At 46.7% G+C, this 24,195-nt stretch overlaps 3 protein-coding genes across 6 annotated transcripts in view; 2 read left to right on the top strand and 1 right to left on the bottom strand.

Moving 5' to 3' along the window:
- Positions 1 to 1,824, top strand: part of VAMP1 (vesicle associated membrane protein 1) — a 33,901-nt gene extending 32,077 nt beyond the window's left edge. The window contains exon 5 of the mRNA XM_041463880.1: positions 524 to 1,824. Coding sequence (XP_041319814.1) covers positions 524 to 681 — 158 coding nt within the window. The 3' untranslated portion in view covers positions 682 to 1,824. The remainder of the gene's footprint in view (positions 1 to 523) is intronic.
- A 5,465-nt stretch (positions 1,825 to 7,289) lies between these two features.
- Positions 7,290 to 21,150, bottom strand: FBXO40 (F-box protein 40). Of its 4 annotated transcripts, XM_041463758.1 has the most exons (6): positions 20,784 to 21,146; positions 20,083 to 20,168; positions 16,272 to 16,342; positions 12,206 to 14,095; positions 11,201 to 11,686; positions 7,290 to 7,981 (listed from the first exon to the last, which is right to left on the bottom strand). In XM_041463758.1, exons 3-5 carry the CDS (start codon positions 16,287 to 16,289, stop codon positions 11,489 to 11,491), a joined length of 2,106 nt encoding a protein of 701 aa, XP_041319692.1. In that variant the 5' UTR covers positions 16,290 to 16,342; positions 20,083 to 20,168; positions 20,784 to 21,146; the 3' UTR covers positions 7,290 to 7,981; positions 11,201 to 11,488. The 4 variants fall into 4 exon arrangements, with proteins under 4 accessions (XP_041319692.1, XP_041319691.1, XP_041319690.1 ...); XM_041463757.1 differs by lacking the exon at positions 16,272 to 16,342 and having other exon boundaries at positions 20,969 to 21,150; XM_041463756.1 differs by lacking the exon at positions 16,272 to 16,342.
- Positions 21,151 to 23,940: 2,790 nt separating this feature from the next.
- Positions 23,941 to 24,195, top strand: part of KPNA1 (karyopherin subunit alpha 1) — a 51,350-nt gene continuing 51,095 nt past the window's right edge. The window contains exon 1 of the mRNA XM_041463795.1: positions 23,941 to 24,060. The gene's annotated coding sequence lies outside the window, so the exon portion shown is untranslated. The remainder of the gene's footprint in view (positions 24,061 to 24,195) is intronic.

The raw sequence follows: 24,195 nt of genomic DNA, 5'->3' as shown, positions 1-24,195 counted from the left end.
GTGCCTTGCCGCCCAGGTGACGGTGCCCCCAGCACTCTGTGTTTTCTGTGCTGTGACTGAGACATACTGGTTTAGCTAGACCAGAGCAATGGCTCAGAGTGTGTCCCCTGTCAGGCGTTGTCTGACCTTCCCGATTGCTCCTGTCATTTTGCTCTGGACCCTCTCCAGGCTTTCAGGATAATGAAGAGCCGTGTGGGCGGCTGCTCTGTGGGTGGGTGCTGCAGCTTCAGCCTCTGCTGGGCTTTCAGCTCCGCACTGTCGGTCACAGGTGACGGTGGCTTCTCCAGTGGCTGCCAGCGAGGCTCCTGCTCTTGGCAGCTTGTCCTTCCTCGCTGTCTGCACAGTCAGCCAGCGGTCACCTCCCACCTGGGGGTGTCCGGGGCTGTCCGAGTCCAGCGGGGCGTCCACGAAGCTCCCGTGAGTCCTGAGCCAGAACCAAAAGTGAAGAGGAAAGGATATGAGCAAAAACCGCTTCCACCAGCAGCTACACTGTGCCCCTGGTCACTCTTAGGTGTTCCCACAGGTCAGACAACTCAGAGGGATTCAAGGATTGAATTGAGGGAGCATGGTGGTGCAGGACCTGAAGAGACTCCACTAACACCCCTGAGCATCCTGTCTTGGCTGGGGATGTTCACCTGGCCAGGTGACTCGTGCACATCTGAAGGACTCCCTCTCCTTTAGCTACTGACCTTGACATTTGCGAATTTTATCAACAATGATTTTTACAGTTGTATCTCCTGGTGCAATTATTGAACAGCACAGTTCTTGCAGAGAGACACATATTTTCAGCAGTGATTGGTTCTTCTTTTTGGACAATGAAGTTTTGCCTGTTAGCTGCTAATTAATCCATGTAATGCAAATTGTGATGTATACAGATGCTATCCTTTTTTTTCTTCAGAGTTTACAAGTTTCTTGATTTGTTTGCACCAGTGATTTCATCAACCAAATGTATTATTTTGTGAAAGAATGAAGTCAGGTTTGTTTCTCACAACTTTTTTTTAAATACTAAATTATGAAAATTATTTTAATTGTTGGAGCATCTGCTAGCTAACTTGTAATAACTTCACCCTCTCTTACCTATGATTATTAAAACAGAACCATCTAACAGTCAGGTGTCATCTCACTTTATGTCTCTGGACACTGGCACATGTTTTTCCAAGACCTTGGGATTTCTCTAGTACACCAGGACTTTTAAATTTCTCTAGTATACCAAAGTCCATTGGGCCAGATGCCTCCTCAGTCAAATACTTCTATGATTTTGAGATGCAAATTTGCTTCAAATACTGATGTGAAAATACTTATGCTTGGTAGATGCTGTTAAAACTTTCCTTAGTTTGCAGAAAGATGAAGAAGATTTTTATGATCCTCTTGTACTGTGAATACACAAATCAATTTATTTTTGTATGCAAATGACTAACTTTTCTGTATCAAGAAGCCTCCATCAAAAGTCATCACTATCAACAGTTTTACCTGTAGCCACCCAGTAAGAGCCTAGGCTCTCACTGCTATTTCTTAGTTTTCAATATATTTTGAAAAAAGCTGCTTCCAAGTGCCGTTAGCACTTGCAGCAATCCAGTTTTTCCAGATTATTTTGAATGCTCCTTATCACCTTGTATGCTTCATAAATTCTCACTTTTATTGTGTGCCATGTACCTTCTTTCCATACCCTTTCCTTCTGCTTTTTTCCCCCGCTGTTGGTTTTATACAAGATTTCTAAGTGTTAACCTTCAAATTCCCTGTTAGGTCAGAAAAGGGCTAAAGGGCTGCATTGTGTCTGTCTTTTTTTTCACAACAACAGAGACACAGATCTTCTTCATCTTGTAAACTCCCAGCAGTGAAATGAAAATAAAAATTTTATTGCAGCTTTCACCTGGGGAGTCCTATTTTTTTGATTGCTTGATTTGCCATCAGTTTAACCCATAACTTCCCCTGCTTGAGGACTTACCATTTTGAAATACCAATTTTTGCCTACATATATGCGCAGCTTCACCCATAAAATGCATAAATACATAAAGGTCTTGGTTAATGCCTTGTAATGTACTTCTATACATCTACAGGTACACATCTACATACATGTTGTGTATCTACTTACAACATGTACACATACATGCCTGTACCTGCATTTCCACATCATGCATGCATGTATGCAGGCATACAAACACACCTGTATGCGATGTATTTTTCTCTGAAACCAGAGAAAAATAAAAGTGTGTGCCTGTTCCCTGTAAGACAGCCATGCAGCACAGAGCTGAGGCTGTCCAGGCTGCCCTCCCTGGATAAAGATCTGTTTTTCTGTGAGTCCATCCCTGCATGGTCACTCAGCTCCTCCACCAAGGGCAGCCCTCCCCCTCCCATACCAGCCAAGCACTCTGTTAATATTTGGACAGGGCTGGCTTTTCTGAGCAGGATGTGTCAAGGGACAGGAGGCAAAGGACTGCAGGTGAGTGGCACAAAGGTGTCCTCTATTCTGAAGCCCTTCCATGTTGCTGAGGCTTTGGTTTATCTGAAAAGAAGAGAGAAACAATAAAAGAAGTAAAATGCAGTAAGACCAAAGCAGTGCAAAACATTACCTCATGCTGCCTGCCACCAGAAATGAGTCTCCAGCTCATCCTCTCCCTGCAGGATCCTGGGATATCCTGCCCTCCATCTCTTCTAAGCAGCAGTGCAGGGGACAGGCAGGTGCTCTTCTCTGCATCTCGACCACAAGGGAAGAAGCTCAGCATTTTAAACTCCCACTGTTCTTCTCCTGAGCACAGTGAAGAGGTCAGGGATGATGACAGCAGCAATAATATCCCCCACCTGTCCTTGGGATGTCCCTTGCTCTGCAGAGGAAGAGAAGGGTCATTGATGTTGCGTTGTCTGGAGCAGTGGAGGACCCAGTGAGTTGTCACAGCTAAAACAACACAGCAGGTGGCCGTGTGCGTGCTCCTGTCACACGTGTGACGGGAAACAAGTGAGCCAAAGCCACACGGGCCCAGGGCCAGGTTTGCTGGCTGCACTGATGTGTCATAACTCGTTAAACTGCAGGCATGGCTTGCTGTTCCCTGCTGGGTCAGAAGGAGAGGCAGGAGCAATGTGGCATCAGCAAGGAGAGTGCCAACCCCAGCAGCTCCAACAGGGGGAAGCATTTTTTGCTATAGCTCTCTAGTAGCTTCAGCATCCAGCTGAACACTGGGTGCAGCTGTGTGCCTAACTCCTTGGGGCTTGGCCACTTTCTTGTGCCTGTCCACTGGGGTCCAGCCCACTTGCTACAGACTTTTGTTCTGTTGCTTCACCTTCACTCATAAAATCTCTTTTCCCCTGAAGGAAATGAGATGTTTGCTCCCTCAGAGCCTCAGGGAGTTAAATAAAAGCTGAAGAAGTGAAAGGGTAGAGAAGGACAGAGAGAATGGGTATGAGAGGACACCAGAAAGAAACCATGGGGAACCAGGAACATGTGGAGTGACTCAGAGGTTTTGATCCCCATGGTGGGTAGATGAGGTGTGGGGAGGTCTGGGCAGGATGAAGCACTTGTCCCTCTGCCCCTGACGCCCACCTGGTGCCTTGGTGAGATGGGCACTCACAGAGATGGGCAGCTCTAGGTGGCTGGAGCCTGTGCTGGGACTGAGCTAATGCTGAGGCAGGAGGCGATGCTGGAGGGGCCATCTCAGCTTTGCCAGTACCTGGAGAAATGTGTGTTTGGGAGAGGAATTTCTGTTTTGGGGCAGGTCAGACTAGTCTTCACATCGTTCTCAAATGATGCCACTGCTGGAATGACGTGAACTCTTGGGAAGTTCTGGAGGAGGTAAACAGGGAATTGATTTATTGGTAGCACAGTACAAAAGTCTGTGACAATGGAAAGAAGTTGAGCAGCCTGTGACGATGGGTGTTGGGAGCAGTGGTAGGAGGGTGCAGGGCAGTTTCAGTTCCTGAGGACAGGGGACTCTTGTTGCCCCCCAGGCATTTCCCTTCCTCACTGGCAAACACAGCTGGGTGATTGCTGGGCTTGGTGCTTTGGGGTGGACACACGAACAAATGCTAGATCTCTTGTCTCCCAGGCTCAGTCCTTGCAGCCAAGGGATGGGTCCCCATTTCTCAGCAGCTTCAATACAGCCTCATTGACTTTTGGCCACCTGGTCACCTGTTGCCAATTGTGTTCCCTCCTTGGCTGCTGCAGTGGGTTTTTCTGAGCAGCAGGACAGTGCTGACCCTGCTGGAGAGCCACAGAGTGACCATGAGCCAGGACACAGGGCAGGGCCCTCACCAGCCTGCTGAAAGCTGTGTGTGGGGATCTCAGGGTCCACCTCCTCCCCATCCTAGACCACACACAGCAGGGATTCTGCATGGGGGATGGATACTGACTGTCAGTGGATCCCTCTCACCCTGTACCATTTTCCTCTCTGGAAGAGCATTCATCTTTGGGAGGACCCTCTTTTCACTGGGTGACCTTCACTACAGGGGTGGGGGTGCAAGAGAAGCCCCACGCTTGCCACCAGAGCTGCTTCACTTTCACTCTGACAAAGCTGCAGGGAAAAAAACCCTACATTTAAACCTATAAACTCTTCCTGCACCAAGCTTGGGAGCCTGGAGGCAGCAGGGAAATGAGGCACAACCACTGGGGTCGAGGAGACCTTCCCAACCTGCAGTGTTTGAAAGCAGTCACCTCTCTGCATATTTGCTTTTTAGACTCCTTTATCTTTGTGAAAAACTTGGAGGCTGAAGTGGGTTTCTCTTTTTCTTTTTCTTTTTCTTTTTTTCTTTTTCTTCCCTGCAAAACCTTCTTCAGCTGGAAAGAAGATGGTTGCTCTGCAGTGTCATGAGCCAGCTCCAGCTCCCCTTTAGCCCAGTGGGCGTGTAGTGCCACCAGCAGCTGCCAATTCAGCCCTGGCTTTGCAGGAAGAAACGTCAGTGGGGATAAAAGAAGCTGCGAGAAAGGAAATGGATGAGCTCTGAGGGAGTTTAACTGAATTTTCTCTGTCTTTCAAACACACAGGGAGAAGCTGGCTGCTTCTCTGCTGGTCTGTTTCCTCTCCTCACAGTAACAGAACTTACCCTCGCTGTGGCCACCTAAAATCGTGGATACACATCTGCAGGAAACCATGATAACCACCAGACACAGCTCAGAGGTCTGGATAGAGCCTTACCCTTTGCATCCCAGTCCCTTCCTCACCCACCAGTTCAGTCCTGCTTGGAAAAGCCTCACAAGGAATATTAACTCTTCCTGAAGAAGCTATGCTTAGGGGCCTTGAGCTGTCAGATGTGGCCAGCTGCTCTGCCTGGTGCTCCCACTGCCTCTCCAGGGTAAGATCACACACCTACCAGCACACCCTGTGAGTCCCTGCCAGTCTGAGGTGCACTCACCTGTGCTCCCTGGCCCTACAGGTTATTTTCCAGCACTATCCATGCTCTCAGAGGGGCACCCACATATTCCAACAAAGCACAGCTTTACCATGAAGGCGTCGAGTTCAAGGGAGCCATTCAGTGGTGCTACAGCTGCTGGGAGAGCACTGTGGATCTGTTTTCCTACTCAGGGAGATCAAAACCTGCTAAATCACTATGTGATGACAGATAAGGAGGTATCAGTGAGCAGAGGCCTAGACATCAAGGGGAGAGAATACATTCATTGTGATGAGAGAAGCAGCAGCAGACAAAAGCAGCAGCCAAAGGACCATCTAGTAAGGGAAGCAGGTGAGGCCAGGGCAGCAGATGCCGGTGCACTGAGGGAATCTCAAGTGATGCTGTGGAATCAGAGGAGTGATGCTGGGAGGAGACTCCAGAGGTCTCTGCTCCAACCTCTGACTCACTCTCAGGTCACCATAATTTTGTCTAACCAAATCTGGAAACCTTCCAAGAGTGGAGATACTGCCACCTTTCTGGGGACTTGTTCCAGTGCTGCTTTTTTGCCCTTCTGGTAAAAAGCTCGTTCCTGAGGTTCAGCCTGAACATACCAAGTTTCAGCTTGTTGCCACTGACCCTTGATCACATCATCTGCTACTATTGAGAAGACCTTAGCTCCATTATCTTTGTAATCACCTTCCAGATATTGGTAGGAAACAACACAGGGTGTAAACTAGACACCAGGCAAGTACCAGCGGAGATACTGCCACCTTTCTGGGGACCTGTTCCAGTGCTGCTTTTTTACCCTTCTGGACAGTTGCCACTGTCCCTTGATCACATCAGCTGCTACTATTGAGAAGACCTTGGCTCCATTATCTTTGTAATCACCTTCTAGATATTGGTAGGAAACAACACAGGGTGTAAACTAGATACCAGGCAAGTACCAGGAACACGGTAGTTTAACAGTCATCTCTGGTGTAAAAAATTCTGCTGTTCAGGGCTGGTAGAAAGGAAAATAAAACCAGTTCATTAATATCACATGCACGATGTTACAGGTTGTTTAGATGGAACTCAGAAAGCTAAAAGAGGCTTTTCTCTGGTGCAGCTCAGTGCCAGCCATGAACTGCTTGAGTTCATACCTGGGTATGTAAGGAGAGAGCAAATATTGAAAGAGATAAACCCCAGTAAGGACTCTGCCAACATGGGGAAAATAGCTTCAGAGTTATGGACCAGTGAATCATCTCTCATCATCATAATGGGCCTCAGGCCTGTGATTCTCAGCATGACACGACAAATTCTGTCACCAAACCATCACTGAACTTACAAAAGATTTGTTAGCTGTAAATAGCAATTAAGTCATAGAGCAGGTGGCCATCAAAAATAAATTTGGAGCTGTGATCATAATTTCCTTACATATAAATTCTGTGGGAAGATAAATAAGAATAAGCCTGCACTGCACATGCATGTTTTGTTTCAAAAGAAATTAAACCCCAAGGAATTTGAGACTCTTTAGTGTGGAATGCAGGAAACTGCATGTGAAAGATGCTCAGAATTTCTGACAGAGATCTGGAACCTGCAAAGCAAAGAAGCAAAAGCCCCTCTGTAGCTACCTGGATGAACAACCACAAAGTGAAGGGTAAGGACAAAACTTTTCTTCATATGTTTGTAGATATAATGTAGCATTAATCTGGAAAATGGATTTTTTAAAGAAGAGATAGCTTTTCATTTAAGTAAATAACTGAACCAGGAAGGAGAAAGTGGCTTGCAAAGAAGATGAGGTCAAACCTAAAAATATTTGTTAAATAAATATAAAACATACATAAATAAAAGTCTTCAACCAGGAAAATGATAATGAAGAGCAGAGCAGAGGACAGGAGCATAATGAATATGAGAGTACAGGAACTGCCACACCTGATTTGAAGGCAAAACATACATTTATGTGATGAAGTCAAGAAAAAAAGCCAAGACCTGAATTTGAATGGATTTTTTTATACCATAATAATTTTTATTCCTAAGAATGCAACAAGGAGTTACAGAGTTTCACAAAACAACAGGCACTGTTCAGATAAACATCACCTTATCTGTGCTCTCTCAGTTTTGGGAGTTGGAGGTCCATCAAAAAAATCTGCCCTTCAACCCAGACTTAGGATACATGTCAGTAGGTCACTTGCCCTTTCACCCCTTAAAAATTATCATCTGCCCCATGTTACTGTATAGCACCAGTTGGGAATTTCCAGAGTCTTTGTCAAGGAAATGCTTTTATCCGGAAAACCTCTGGTTTTGGCAGCACATCCCAACTCCTTTCATTCCTGTGCCCTTTCACCTGTCTCCTCTGGCCTCTCCTGACACCACCTACAAAGAGGCAGGTCTCTCTATCCAAACCCATTACCTTTTCTCTTTCCTGTCTTCTCTTGTTATGAGTTTTTTTGCCCTGCTCTGACCTTTCTGATTTCCACGATTCCTTCATTTCACTTCCACTCTTCCAGTGAGAGGAAACACTGCAAGACACATCAGCCTGGAGTGTGTGGAGTATTGCTCTTGCGCTTCACAGGACTTGTGGACAGCACAAACAAGATCAAAGTCATGAAGATCCAGAGTGTGGGGGCTGGACTGAGAGCAACATCAATGCTCTGCTGGAATTGGATCCCCTTTTCCAGTTCAGACCCTGCCAAAACAATAGACTATTTTGAAAAACACCACATACTCAGTTTCTTCTAATCAAATTACTCAAGCTGAGATTTAACCAGTTTTCTTTTCCAAATTATAAACTCAAACCAGGAGCTAAGGACTTGCTGAACCCAAACCAGAGCCTCTCACCTTTTAAATAAGCCAGCATTGTGCTCACCAAGACACACAGTGCAGGAAAATTCAGTTCCTTCCAGCTCCTAAATCTGCTGATTCTGCTAATGGCAGGACCATCAACACTGAGCTAGCTTGGCATGTCCCTTAGATTAATAAAACTGCATCTGACACCAGCTCACAGCTCTCCACTCCTGGTAAGGCTGGGGTGAAGTGAGAAGCAGCTCCCTGCTGACATTGGCCAGGTGGGTATGCAGAAATGCAAAGGTGATCTCCCCTTCCCTGTACAGCTTTGCCTCTCCCAGATCAGGTTGACTAGACTAACCTGAAGATTTTGGCTGTGGATTTTCAGCTTTGACTGGATATGCTGAAAGTTACTTAATCAAATTTACAGTTTATAGAAATACACCTATATATTCACAGGAGCAAATATGTCTCTCTGTGAATGAGCACTCTGTGTCTCTCCAGCATGCCCTGTAGGAATACCAGAAGGAAAATGATCCTGGATGTTCCATGCACACCCTGGCTGATCCCACGAGGTAGAGGTTGCGATATTCCTAACTGTGACCTGCACCATCAATCATTGTATTTCCAAAGGTTGCATCCCCCTGAAGTCTGACTCAGGCACCTCCTGTGGAGGGAAGAAGCAGGATCCATTTTAATAAGGCTGGAACTGAAGTCATGCCATCTCCAGGAGCAGGGAGTGGCAAGAACAAAATCCTCTGGAACTGACAGAAGGCAGCCAGGAGCAGAAAGGCAGCAGTGCTGGTGACACTGGCACTAAAGGTAAAACGAGCCAAATTCACACCTAACATAGGCCAAAAGTTCAGGGCAGCCACAGCACTTCACAGCAGCTAAAGTGGCTGATCATGTGAGATCTTGTTCATGGGCTGAAATTTTTCATGGTCTCCTGCCAGCCTTGAACACTGACTTACTCTGAGACCTTATTATTTAAGCAACCCTTTTTCTATCCTCCCCAGATTATCCATAAAAGTAAGTGGCTCCATTTTCAAGCACCCAGCATAGATTCTGGCACCCAATTTTTGGACATGCACTTGCAGATACTGTGGTCTGCAGCTACAGTTGGGTGCTCGGCATCTTTCAAAATCAGATACATGATAAGTGAAGAATGAGGCCCTGATGTAGAGACTTAGGAATTCTAAGTCTCTTAGGAATTCCTAGAGACCTAGGAAGTCTAGGAATTCTGGCTGTATGTTTTCACATCTGTCAACTTTGCTGGGTAAAACAAGGAGATAATATTGGGCAACTCATGTTATATGGAATGTTTTGAGAACAGGAGAGTTTTTGTAAGCAGCTTTAAAGGATGGACAGTTTGTTTTTGTGCAGAGGCTTAAAACTCAGGATGAAGGATGAGAGTGGTTCTAACTGCTCCTAGCCCAGCTTAGGTTCCATGTGTGTTCATTTCCTTCTCTTTCCTCTTCATAAACCTGGGATGCTACTTGAGTTTTCTACAGGATACCTGTGCAGAGAAGTTTATTTCATGTCTAAAGCATTATGAGACTTCCCAGAAAGGATCTCTAGGGGCAGAAAATAGAGTAGCATAAAGAAAAAGAAGAGAAAGAAGAAGAGAGAAAAAGAAAAAGAAAAAGAAAAAGAAAAAGAAAAAGAAAAAGAAAAAGAAAAAGAAAAAGAAAAAGAAAAAGAAAAAAGTGCTGCTTTTCTTGTTACTGGGACCATTCCACTGTCCTCACAGCTCAGACTGTAAGCTCCTGAAGGTGTGTGTCTGGAAATAAAAAATATCCTCATCTGGTTAAAAATCTCACAGGGACCACTTAAGCTGCAGGTGTAGGCAAGGCTGAGCTGCACTCGGGGTGGTTTGGGTCACCACACAATTCATGCCTTTGGTTACCAAGCACTCAGCTCAGGTGCATCAGCAACCTCTCTGGGTAAGAGAGGGCTCCTTGCATGGCCACCTCATCCCTGCACCAGGGTCAAGGATGGCAAGTGCAGCACGTATCCATCTGCCTGAGCCAGTCTGCACCTGGTCAGCCCAGGTGAGAAGAGTAGTAGTCCAGGCCAGCAAATATCCCAACTCCCAGCTAGGTTCTCCTGCTGAAGACAGAGAGATGAAAGCCAGACCTGTCCTGAGCTCACACTTCTGGCTATGAACTTAACAAAGAAAGGGTGTGAGTCAGCACCCTGTGGCAGTGCAGTGGCTGGAAATTGTCCTAAGCTGACACATAATTTATGGCTGTTTCAGAGGAGTCTCACCCGCCACCACATCCATGGCATTTCTGACTAGCACCACTGGAATGGTTTCAAGTAGTGTAATGAGACAGACACTGCTGGTAACATGCCTTTTCCTCTCATCTGTTGCCTCAGCAAGCCCATTCTGGTTTAAGATAGTGTATTTATTAAAAGATAAACCAAATCCTAATCACTTTTCTGCTCTGTAAAAATGCTATGCTCCAGACCATTCAGCTGAAGCAAACATTATGCATACTGTTACTGAATGGGTTATGAATTACTTTCCTTTTATGGAAAAGAATATTATTTCTTTGACATCCTGTTTTCAGTTGCTTGCAATTAGAATTTGCAATTTACAACTGCAAAAGTGAGTTGGTAAGGCATTCTAAAAATGACTTCAAATATTCTTTAATGGCTTTAATGAATTTTCAGATAAAACACAGAAAGCTGTTACCTTAAAATATAAAAAGTCAATTGAGCCTCTGAAATTGTTTGCCACTTGGTTACTTCTAACAAAGAACAAGTTTGCTTGCATTGGTTTGGTTTGAATGCTCCCATGACTTCAGCTTTAGGCTTGCACTCAACTGGGTGTGCTTGCCTTAGTCAGGGTCCTAAATGATGGTCTGTGGCTGCACAGTGAATTCCCAAGTTCTCAATGGAGTTCTAATTAATTTATCTAGTTTTGGGGTGTCCTTTTCTTCTGCCCAGGTCTCAGAGCAGGTTAGCAGTCCCTAGGTCTGCCAGGCAGGAGGGCACCTACTTGTGCTCCAAGAACTTGGCTTTCCAGACAAACCTAAGGTGTTTCAGATCTATTTGAGCTAAGTACATTAACTGCTCTTGCTTCTCTCAGGCAAATGGTAAAGGAGCAGCAGCCTACCTTCAAGGATGTAAAAATGCTGTTTTCAAATAAGATCCTCATTGCTTTCTTCAGGATGCTGTATTAAACCAGGAACAGAAAACAGAAAGCATGTGATGTTAGTAAGCAGTGGTTGAAGCTTTAACAATTTAACGCAGGGAAAAAAAATGCAGAGGTTTCAAACGCAGTTGGGGAGAAGCCAATTTTGTACGTCCAAAGGAGAGTTGGAAGCAACAATCTTTACACCTGAATCCCCAAATCTTCATCTCAGAGCCCTGAAGGGAGCATGTCAGAGGGGAAGAAAGTTGTTCAGACTCTCTGCTTGAAAGTAGATACCAAAGTCTTTCGAGTCTGCTCCCGGGATTCGCTCATGCCCGTCAGCAGCACGGGGTCTGTCCTGTGCTCTGCCTGGTAGAAGGGACAATTCCTCAGGTGCTCCGACATGCTCGGGACATCGCTGTGCTGCCAGTTGTGAACTCTGGAGAAAAGGCTGCTGAACTGCCAGATCTAATGCAAGAGAGGAGAAAGGAATTGGGGAGAGGAAATGAGGATTTTAAATACCTGTTTATGCCTACAATGGGTGTGCATTACTCACTCTGGACACTGCAATGAATGTCTGATGGTGCAGGGCTGGCATAGCAAGTGAAAAGGGGGTCTGGATTGTTATGTACCTCACACTTGCTGGTTTTGCTGCTTTAGTTATCACCTGCCATTTTTAATGGGGATGGTAATACTTAAATATCAGGAATTCTTGTTTTCAGTGCCTAGAAATGGTACACATGGAAACCCAAGATGAGCTTGGGTGGGGACTTTCAGCTAGTCAGAGAATGTCTAGTTACACCTTCATCCTTTTGCTAGATGTACTGCACTCTACAGCCCTGGGCCCTGAAAACAAACCCCCATGCAAATTCACAACCTCATGAACCTTCCCCACATCTGCATGTTTATATGCAGCTTTTCTTGTTGTTCCCATGTTTTATCTGAAGAGAACTCATGACTCTTTTCCCCAGTGTCACAGCCACTTGCCTTTTTGCGACCTCTCCAAGAAGTACCACCATGGGAAAATCTTTTTTTCTCCCAGACCAGCAGGACCATTCCCCTCTCTTGAAGAAGAGTGGCACAGATGTCCCTCATGAGCACTGACACTTGTGATAGCTGAGATAAACTGAAGCTGTCCAGGAATCCTGCAATGTACTTGAGCACTTCCACTGGGAGGCTGCTCAGCAAGTCCTTGTTTCTCCCTCGAATATCCACTATGGGATTGCCTGGTTCAGCAAGAAGGGTGTCCACTTCTGGTTTAATAGCAAATGTCTTGAGAGGTTTGCTGTAAATAACCTTGGCCTTAAGTCCCTCGGGGCGGAAGTGATTTTGGACAAAAGGACACCCCAAGTAGGCCAGTGGGCAGCGATGCTGGAACCATCCATCCAGGCATGACTGGATATCAGCATGCACATTCTTGAAGTGGAATGGGAACTCATCCCTCCTGAAGAAATGACTGCAAGTGAACGTGAAAGCTGAACTGCTTTTGTTGTGTCTTCTGGTTACACATTCAGTGTAGAGCTCCATGTGCAGTTCTGGTGGGCTGTTTTCATCCAGAATATCTGCTAGGACTGCACTGGAGGAGAAGGGCTCCAAAGGAAAGCTGTATGTCTGTGTTGCAAAATCCACAAAGAGTCCATCGATACCTCTTGCTTCAGAGATCTCATGACCTTTCAGCTCTTTCTCCAGAGCACACAGCAGTGTGGCTTCAACTATATTTGTCTTAGGTAGTTCTTCTATGTTTATTCCCAGTTCTGAGGTATCCACTGACTTGTCTGAAGTTGGCATCTTGTGGCCCAGTGCATCTCCTAGTCGTGCTCTTTTGCCACAGTAACTAACTGGCACTTTGAAGGTATAGACAGTCTTCACCTCCTGGGCTTCCAAGTTCCCATAGACAAAGTCTTTTTCTCTGGGAGTGCAAGCAGCCATCTGGCCAAAGCGGATGAGCATTCCCCCGTGATGTACCAGATACATGTTGTAATCCGCTACACCGACTTCCTTCTTCAGCCTCTCCAGGACCCCTTCCTGCCAGGGAGCCAGTCCATTCAGTTCTCTGCTCGGTGTTACTTGTTCAGACTTTTGGCCCTTTCCCTCTTCTGCACCACCAGCTCCTTCCTTTGCCTTCTCTGTGGAGCTGGCAGCACGAGAGGCTGCTGCTGTTTTCTTGGAAGCCTCCTCTGTCTTTTGTCCCGAGCTGGTTGCTGAGCCTGTTACCTGGCAAGCCAGAAGCTCTTTGCTGAAAATGTTCTCCCATGTTTTGTAACTCCCCAGATCCATTCCCTCTTTGTCCTTTGCCAAATCTTCCCGCTCACGTTGGCTGAGCTCAGACTGGTCATTGCCCTCTTGGGAACCACAGGCAGCTCCTCCCACAGCACCTGCTTCCCCACCCATGGCTTGATCCATTAGTTCTTCCAGTTCATCCTTCTTCCTCCACTCTGGAAATAATTCAGCTACTTTCAAAGCCCTGAAAAGTATCTTCTGGTCTCTGAGTGCCAAAGCTGTGTCCAGACATTCTTCATTCAAGGTCTCTTTCATAATGTTCTTGTGCAGCGTTGTGTCTGAATCCACGTTTGGCCAGCGGTTCCACTCCATGGAGCAGCAGACAACACTGGCTGGACAGACCTGGAGGTGCTTCCCCAGCTTAAAGCGGGCCATGGTGAAAGGGCAGCCATAGGCTGAGTTGAGGCAGGACACCTGCTCCAAGGGGCAGAGCAATTTGTGCTCCTCCTCCTTGCACATGTGGAAGGTGGCCCCGCAGTGGAGGTGGCAGCTGATCACCATGCAGGACACGGAGACCTCAATGGGCGCGCGGCAGTGCCGGCTGAAACATCGCTCGCAGTGCCTGTGTTGCCCAGGGGGAGCTTTCTGGGCCCGGTGCTGTGTGTGGCAAAGGCAAGAAGACAAGAGTTATTGTCTGAAGGAAGGAGGACGGCCACAGACCCTCCATGCCCGTAGTTGGCTTCCACTCATGAGGTGCTCACGTGCACGTCTGGTGGGACTGAGGCTGCCAGCTCCATACAGTCACACACCACCTCTGGCCCCCATGGTACAGCCTGGCCTGGTAGCACACATATACAGACAAGGTCTTTACTCCTTAGCTCAGGCAGCCAGGGTATGAGCTGTTTTCTGTCCCAATATTTCACCAGGCTGCTGAAATCAAGACTGCTAGGGGCACAGTGAAGGAGCATCCCACTACCTCAACACTGAGTAGGAAAAATTACATTCCTTTTTCCTCTCTAGATTTGGCCTAGGCCTCTTCTCATCTCTCCACAAAGACATGAATGTTGAACAATGAACCTTCCTTTGCTCTACACCACCAAGGTCAAGAGTGAGAATTGTCTTCAGGATGCCAGCTCCCACTGTGGAAAACAGCCTGGGTAAGAGCTGGTTTCCTTGGCCCTCTTTACTCTGCTTTCCTGATTTACCCTTACACTCCAATTGTTGGCTTACAGAACTAGAGGCTGCTCAGTCACTACTTCCCTGGATACCTTCAACTGCTATCAGTAACTTGGCCCATAGAAGACCTGCTGCAAGTAGAGACCTCCCAGCTTTTCACTTCCTGCTCCTTACTACAGGAGTTGCATTCCAGCCTGATTCTGGAATCACTGTGAATCTTTGTGGAAATAAAAAAAGCTAACGATAAGGAGGAACTCAAGTTTTGTTTTCAAACAGGACCCAGGATGCTTTTCTTTTTTATGTGGAAATAGGAAAAAAATGTTGACAAACCTTCACACACTCCTCCCCCCACCCACCCTGCTCCATTTCATGCAGTAAGAGCTACCATAGGCCCAATAGACTCTCACTTGGCTCTGAGAAAAGACAGGTATTGGTAGTAAAATAATTTAGACTTTGTTTTATTTTTCCTAGGTTAAAGAAAACAAGTTAAAGAAAAGTAGTGTTTACCTAGATGTGTTTCCTTTTGCAAACCCGGGGTTAAGTGACCTAGCCCTGGGGGGGAGAGGTGTGCTGCAGAGGAAGTGGGCTCAGGCTTGGGGGAAGAGATTCTATGTGAAGAACTTCCTCTCTCTTTCCTGAAGGTGTTCTCTTAGCTTCATATCTTTCACACCTTTACACCCTGGCAGTGGAAGCCATGAACACCACCAGAGAAGGAAAGGCGTCTGGGAAAGGCAACGCTTGTGGGTCTCTGCACTAAATACCAACACTCATATTTGAAAATTTGATGTGCGTTAATTGCTCAACACAACTTTGTTCCATCTTTTGCAATTTCCAGTGCTGATCAATACCTGCTTACACCTCTTAATGAATTAACCCCATTCCCTCTTGGCCCTGCAGAGTAAAGGAACACACAGCCTTGGTGGAACCTTTACTCAGAGACAAACTTGCATTCTCAAGTGAGAGGTACCATCAGCTTCGAGGGAAAGAGCTCAAGAGAGCAATGCAGAAAATAAAACTTTCTGACTTCCCATTATAACATCCCTGCCTTGCCTTAGGAAACACTGGCTTCTGCACAGAGGTGCCACCAGGGTGCTGGCCAGTGTGGCCTCAGCCACACCAAGCCCTTAAATACATGTGGTTTGGGGTGGCACCTGTCCTGCTTTAGGCTGTTCAGTTACCTCTACTTTTATGAAGCTCAGAGAAGCAGGAGATACAGATGGGTTTATTTCACACTGGTGGCATCCTTGCCGCTCTCATTCTTGTAGCATTTTGCTGCAAATATAATCTCTAAAAATAGTCCCAGACATGACTTGCATAAGGTCAGAGGAAGGCTGGGTACATTACACTGCAATAAAAACACGACTGTGTGAACAATACTTTCCACTGCAAAAGTAACTCTTGGGGAGAAATAGTTGATAAAAAACCCCCCTACATTAGAGGCATAGGCCTTATTGTTCTCCAAAACACAGAAAGGGCTGATGACAAAGTTTCTGGAGAGAAGCCTGCTTTCACATTGTTGCATGCTGAAATAAACCCCATCCAAATCATGTGTAGAGAAAGAAAATACATGCTTTGTTTATGAAAAGTGACCATATCACAACATTCAGATGCAGAATCAGTCTTCCTCGTTATTCAGGCATTTTTTACTTTAGTTTACCTCATCTCTAACTTGCATATGCTGTTCTTTTCAGACAAAATATATCTATTCCTCTCTTCTCATTGTCAAATCTGTGAACACAGAGGACAGGAAGAAGGGACAGAGAGTTTCTTTCTGACATTTATCAGGGTTTGATGCTTCTTATATTCTGACATGCCAGTAATCAGGAGCTCTGTACTTTAATTGATAATTTAGTTGGCTGTGGTTTCGTTGATAGTATTATTGCAAGTACAGAAACTGAAAACTCAAAACACTCAGCAGAACGTTTACAAATTTTGCCTCAGTAGGTTTGATACATAACATCCAGAGGCAGGTGACACACAGATAAGTCAGGTGACAAAACATTTCTCTAAACTTGTACACTTCTTGATTCCCTGCAACTTGCAAAATTTCTCAAGGTCTGGGTTAGGAAACAAAAAAAACCAAACAAGCCAGAAATGATTATTTCAATCATGTTCAAGCTACTGTGTAAGGAAAGAATGCACATTACAGTCCATAGTCTGTCCACTTTGGTAAGTATTTTTAGACCATCATGACAGCAAATCAAGTAAGGTTTAAAAATATACAGCTGCTATTTTAACTGCAGCTATGTCTGTGTCTGGAGATGGCCTGTTCAGTGATAATAACTTACACTTTATAAACCAATTAAAATTTATTTCCAGGAGACATACATTTAATTAATTTGCAGTCAATGAGCCAAAATAATACAAGCATTTTCTCATTTGGCATGTGACTGACCATTTGACATACTAAGGTCATACATTGTACCTGAGCTCTTTGCACAGAATCAAGGGGTACCTCCCAGTTTGAAGAAACATCAAAAAGGGCCACCAGAAACCCAGATAATGACCTTAAAAAGTGCCTCTGAGATGAGATTGCAAATGACCATAAAACAAACTTTCTAAATTTTACAACATGATAACAAGCTCCTAAAAAAAAATCTCATGAAAGTTCACATCCAAATGCTGGAGCCAAGAATGCTGAAGTTATATATAATGTTACAACAGAAGAATGTGAATATTTTTGGTGAACTGGCAGATAGGCAGTGTTCTCTATTTCTTTTAACCCTTGTTACCTAGCATATAATGTTTATCTCATCTTTATCATATTGAAATCGTGAGGGGAATAGTCATTAATTTTCTTACAATATAAGAATTTTCATGTCAGTATATTTACTACCTTAGATCTGATTGTGTTCACAATAATGAATTTATCTTTGCAATACTAGAGGAGCACTTGAGGTTGAAAAATACTATTATTTCTATTTGACAGATATAGAATTAAAGTTTAGAAAGATGAAAATATATAGAATTAAATATGGTATTTTATACAAATATGTAAATGCCAGGCAAAAAATGCCAAGCATGGAGATGCTCAGGTTCTTATGTTTCGCTTGCAGTTGCATGCCTCTTGCACAAAAACTGTGGCAGAGCCAGATGTAGAATCACATTTTCTAGGACACCAAGTAAGTCTTCTTTAACTAGTGATTTTCTTTTCCTTTCCTGCACTGCTCTTCCTCAATCACTACTTGCTTAACAACCTTGTCAAGAAATCAGACTTGGGTCTCCTTTTGATAAATAGATGTTTTTACTTCTTAGAGGTGAGGACAAAATCACTGTGCCATTGGAAACCATAGTGTATTGCATTTGTACATGAATCCCAGGAGCCCAAGTTTTCTTAAGTCCCCTCCTTAGACACAAAATAAAAAGCAAATCCAAGAATGCCACCACCTGGAATCGTGGAAACCTCTAAATAAGTGAAACTCCACACCTCAACACCCACAGCAGGGTCAGCTACAGCTTGGGTGACCCCCTTGGCACTCAGCACAGTGGGTCACTGTCCTTCATGGCACTCCTGCTCTGCGGTTGCCATTCAGACTGACCTTGTACATACAAGCTGCCAGCCAAGCTTTAAATGAGGCAGGCAGTGAGTATGGTACAGCTCAGGGCAGGTGGAAAGGGAGAATTAAAGGTGTAGATGAAATCTTCATCAATAACACTAATAGTGAGCATAAACAAGACTTACTTTTGAGGTGACCTCGAACGAGTTCACATGGATTTTACAGGGGCACTTTGATTCCAGGACAATCTGGTGAACTTCAAATCCTTAGCATAAGACATGAGGAGGAGTAAGATTTTCTGTGAAACAACTGACTTGTTGGATAAGCCCAACAATTGAAGGATGAAGCTGTGAGAATTAGGGAGCTACCGCCTGTATTTCCTACCTGGGGATCATCTGGATGAGGCTGTGGTGTTTCATGGCAATAGCCACTATTTCAGAGTTACTGAACAAGTTGGAATTGCTTTATACGGAAAAAAATAAATCCACAGTATAGTGCATCAGTTGGGCAAGGACTTCAATCCATCTCCTTGCCTTTCTTCTGGAGCATGCCTGTTGCTCAGGTTCTCAGAACAGCACATCAGCTTCTCCTCAGCTCCCCGCACCTGACACGCAGGACCATGGAGATCGAGAGAAGCTGTTGCACCATCAGGCCTCCCCCTTGCCTGGAAAATCTGTGCTGCACACAGGCAGTAAAGTGGCACCAAAATTTGCCTGTGCAATTTCTGTCTGGTGAAATGCACTAAAACTGTTACAGGAGGAGCAGGGAGACTTCAGAGCAGTGAGGTACAGGTAACACAGGGCACTGCTGGTGGGAACCCTGCACTGCACTCCCCACTAGAACATCTGGTTCAGCAATGTTTCTTGCTCCTCCCTACCTGGTGCAATGTAGCCATAGGTCATCTGAGAGAAACCCACCCAAAAATTCCAGGTTCTGAAATGGTCCCCTGGGCTGGATAGTGCAGGATAGCTCAGCATCAGTATCATGTGGAGGGCTTGTTGGGGAGTCCCGTGGGAGACAGGCAGATCAGCAGGCTGCGCCATGGAGCTGCTCTGCTGCTCCTCGGACATGTCAGGGGTCCCTGTGCTGTCCTTGGTAGACACAGTCAAGCAAACTTTTGCTTTGCATTGGTAACTAGGAAATGGGTTTGGTCTTGGTTTGAGTTCAACAAGTGCTTTAAAAGAATAGGTCCAGTATGGTTGCAGTATAAGAAAAAAAAAAAAAAAAAAAAGCAGGGTAATGGTCCAAACCATGTTTTTTTTGTCTTTGGGCTCAGTATCTATTTTATGCTCTGGTAACAATCTCGTTAACATACTTTTCTGAAAGGTGCCCAGTGTAAAGAATCTCAGAGCTATTGGTTAAGATCTAAGTCATAAAATAAAAAGAGATTCATTAATAAAAATTGCTAAGCCGTCACAAGACTAAATGGTACAGTAATACCTTTAACTCTTGCAGTTCTTAGTTCATCATTCATTCAGTCTAGATTGCCAACATAAAGTTTGCAGTCTCAATCTACAAAACTCATTTAATTTTAAGTATAAGCACTTTTGCCATGAGATTGCTCTTGCCTTTCCTCTGACCCTTACTGTATCTTCTTGTCTTCTCTGAATTTCCTGAAAATAACAGAAATTGAATTTTTGATTTATCATCTGATCTGCTGCTGAAGCTCCCATCTTACAATCAGCATCTTAGGTTTTTTTTAAATCCTGCATACAGTGCTGCAAACTACAGCTAATTCACTGAATATATTATGGAGGGTTTTTTTTAGAGTAGTATGTCACAGAAGTGCTCACAGTTACCAGCTGCCTCTGTTTTAGAGTGTCATTTAAGACATCTCATGATTATTCTATTTCATCTTAATTACTAAGGCTGTTTTGAAGATGTCTTGATTTTCATAGCTTGCTACAGTAACCATTACAGTGCATCAAGGTTTGTCCAAAAAACCCTCCAACTCTATTTACAAAGTCTTACCTTGATCATAGAGTCCTTGTGCACGTACCAAACACTTGTCTCCTGGTTGTGCTCAGCTGGGCTGAAGTGAGGTGGGTGAGGGAGAACTGCACACAAAGAAAGAGATCAGAAGGACACAGAGCAAGCCCAGGCAGAAACATCAAGTAGTTTTGGGATGTTAAAAATAAAACCTGTGCATGTGACCATGTAGCTCAGCTTACAGAGCTGTCTCTTCCACTGTATTTGTTAACTCTGTCACTCCTGGAGTGATGCTCTGCACACAAGTGGAGAGGCAGAACCAATAGCACTCTGTGTCCCCTGCATGAGAGGAAAAGATCAAACCCCTTCCCCAGCCCTGTGTCAGCTGCCTGCTGCTCTCTGATGGAGGTTTGCCCTTTACAACTTCACTCCCTTTAGCGCCCACACCAGTTTGTGGTTTCTGCAATTGGAACTGTCACCCAGTTCCCATTGTCGCTGGACACAGCACCTGGCACAGACAGCAGTGGTGGTTTTCTGATCTGTCCAGGCAGGGTGGACATAAGGAGAGGAAACTGGGAATGGCCCAGACTTGAGCAGCTGGGCAAAGGTGCCTGCCCTCCTCCTAGGGACCCCCAGGAGGCTCCCAAGCTTCAATCCCTCCACTGCACAGTGCAAAGATCCCACCAGCCACCAAGAGTAAGCCTGAGGGTACAGCTCCCAGCCCCACCCTTCCTCAGCCAAACCTGGGGAAGCAAAGGAGCAGAGGAGAGCAGTCATGCTGTAGTGCAGGCATGGACTCATTAAAGCATTTCATAGTGACTTCCATGGTGAGCACTTCATACTGATGGTGAGTGTGGACAGGTCGTCCATGCCAGTGAGGTTCAGGGGTGCAGATGGGGCAGGTGCTGCTTCTCCTCGGGGTGCTCACCCCATCTGGCTGCAGACATCCCTTGTGACCCTGCTGCTGTTTGCTGCCACCTCTCACCGCCTCACAAACACAGAACAATCCTTTTGGCTGTGGCGGCCTTGAGATCCTAAATCATTATGAACTTGATACTTTGCCTTATCTTTCTCTTTCCCATCTGTGAGTCCTCAGTGACTCTCACAGCTTGAAACATTGCAGGCAACTGTTTTCATTTTTAGGGCTGAACAAAATGTCAGTGGGTGACAACCAAGGCTTGCTGGTGCCAATTGCAACTTAGTAGAGCTAAATATGGTCAGCAGTCTGGCTCTGTGGCCTTTTTTAGAAAGGGCTGCATTATCGTGATACCATTTTCTGGCATCCCATTGCACTGGGGAAAACAAGAACCAGGGGTATTTTGCCTAAACTTGAATTTAACCCAATCACAGCATGATGGCTGATCTGTTTACTCTGTCCACTTCCACTTTGCCTCCCCCAGCTCACGGTCACTTGTCAGCCTTCAATGTTGTTGTCATCTTTTCAGGCTGTGTTTAAAAACATGCTGAGGGTGTGCCTCATTTTTGCATGAAGAAAAATTCTGCTGAAAGCTGTGTATTGGTTTAAGAGTAAATTCCCTCCAGCTGAATTAACTCAGATTACAAAAACTCTCAGGGCTTCAGAAGTTGTTGTCAGAAATGAAGCTACCTTCTGTCTTAATTTTACCTGCACCTGATGTCAGCCTGGTCCCAGGTATCTCTGTTTTCAGACAGTTGGAACTCTGGTGGTGCTTTTTGCTGTTTCCATGCCTTGCTCTGTGACCACAGACCCAGTCAGCCTGGACCTGCCTCTCTCTCTGGTAGGCTGCCCCACAGCCTTACCCCACACAAGGCTCCACACAAGTTTTGCAAATCCTTGCCTGCAGGTGATGACTGTGATCCAAAAAGGTGTCATCTGTGGTGGCTGTTAAGGGCAGGTTATCACAAGACATGCAGAATGAACATAACTCACCATGCCTGAAAATATGGGCTTGGTGGGGAGAAGGGAGCAGAAGAGCAGAGAGACAGGAAACAGGAATTCATCCTTGTACCTGCATTGCATTAGCTCTGTTGCATCTGAAACCAGACTTTCACCAAAACAAGGAGAACCTGAAGATCTCTGCTGCCACCCATAACTGTGCTAATTTGATTCAAGGTATAGCAGGAATGCCAGCCAGTAGTGTAACCAGACCTCCTGCTGCATTACAGATGTGCTTAGGTAGGGTGCAAGAAATGCGAAATCCCTGAAAGAAAAGTGGAACTGGTTTTTTTGTATGTTTATTTGGGTTTTTTTTTGGTGAAGATGCTTTGGGAGAAAGCTGTTGCCTGTCTGCTTTAATCTATCTTATCTCAATTCAATGAGTACAAATGCTGTGCTTCTATATGAAGCCCTGTGAAATATACCAGTGTGTGTATGTACACAAATATATAGTGATGTGGCAAAATTGTCTGAGATCAGGTAGCCTGAGAGAGGTGAGGCTGCTGCAGCCCCATGCCCATGTCCAAGCAATAGCCAGACAGAATTTGTATTCCCAACATGCACAAATTCACGTATGCACCAATTAAGCACACATGGACACAGATTACACAGATCCATCCACACAGAGCACTGCCACACAGCACTGGCAGCCTCATCCCACACTCTGCTCCAGCTGAGCAGGACGGAGGTGCACTAGTGAGTGTCCGTGTGTATCTGTGTATTTACAGAAGTATTTACACACGTGTACAGTGTCTCCTTCCAGCAGCTGGCCTCAGGCAGTGCCCAGAAGCTGCCCCTCAATCCCAGCCCCTCCAGCCCCCAGCAGCAGCTCCCTGTGGTGCTCTGACCACGAGTTCCTCACGCAGGGCAAAGTGCAAAAGGAGTTTCATGGGAAGATCCGACAGGCTGCGCTGATCAGGTGCAGGCCGTGGACAAATCATCGCAAACCATTGACACATGACTGGCCCTTTTATTCCTGTATGCTGTATTTGTTTCTCTGTGTGACCTAGATCACCCCTGGCTCCTGCCCTAATCACTCTTAATGAGTCCTGTGCAATCCCCAAAAGCTCTTCCCCTGCGTCTCGTCCTGTGTCCCACACCCCTGGAGACAGCTACACCTCTAATCCTAAAGGTGCTCTGGGGCTGAGGCTCCTGGGATGGGGCTGGACAGGGTGTTCCTTTCTCTGAGTCCTTAATTCGTGTTCCCACCTGCCACTGTGCTCCTCAAAATGGGTCTTTATTGGACTGATGGCTCCTGGAAGTGGATACTGCCTGGGCTCCCCCTCCTGCCACCATCACCCTGTGCTCCTGTGTGGGTGTGCGGGCCCGCTTGTGCCACACCATCCAGTGTACGTGTCTGTCCGTCACACACCGTGGCTGACCCGCAGCCTCTCGGGCCGCGGCATCGCCCGTGCCACAGCGAAATGGCTCCGCTGCTTGCCGCACCCGCAGTGACGCGGTCTGCGGTGGCACCGAGGCCACCGCTAGGGGACCTGCATTAATTAAAGTGGAAACATCAGCCCGCTGCGCTGTTCTGGGCCGTAACAGCCCCGGGAACATCCCTGCCCCTTTCAGCGCTCCCCGGCACGGAGCTCCCTGGCGGCGGCGCTGGCGGGCGGCGCGTTGGGGCCTAACACCGCCGTGACATTGGCGGCTGCTGCGCCATCGCTACCACCGCCTCCGTGTCCCGGCACACGACCCCCGGCCGGCGGCCAGCGCCCCTCAGGCGGGGAAGGGACGGGGCACCTCCTCCCCTCTCCCCAAACCCTCCCTGGCGCGGCGCCACCACCCATCGCACTACAACTCCCGGCGTGCCCCGTGGCGGGAGATACGCGCCCGCGCGGCGGCGCGCGCTGCTTGTCGGGAGCCGTAGTCTTTCCTTCGGGGCCGCGCCGTCCTGAGGAGGGCGCCGCCGCCGCCGGCCGGTCTCGCCGGAAGGGCTCTTCCTCCCAGAGGGCGCCGCGGCGCGCCGCGCGCGTGCGCAGTGCCGCTGCCAGCCAGCGCCGGGCAGGCAGGGAGGGAAGGAGGGAGGCAGGGAGGGAGCGGCGCTCGCGCGCCTCGGGCCCGAGAGGAGACAGCGCGGTGCCGCGCCGGGCCGGCAGCAGGTACGGGGGCGGGGGGGAGCCCCGTTACCTCGGCTCCGGCGGAGCGAGCGTGACGGCAGCCGGCGGCGCGCGGGGCCGCGTCCCCGCGGGAGGAGGGACCGGGCGGGGATCGGCTCCCGGCGGCTCGGGGTGGGG

The sequence above is a fragment of the Pyrgilauda ruficollis genome, unplaced genomic scaffold, assembly GCF_017590135.1.
Source record: "Pyrgilauda ruficollis isolate IOZ18807 unplaced genomic scaffold, ASM1759013v1 scaffold17, whole genome shotgun sequence".
Lineage (NCBI taxonomy): Eukaryota > Metazoa > Chordata > Aves > Passeriformes > Passeridae > Pyrgilauda > Pyrgilauda ruficollis.
This window is presented reverse-complemented; position numbering and strand designations above follow the sequence as displayed.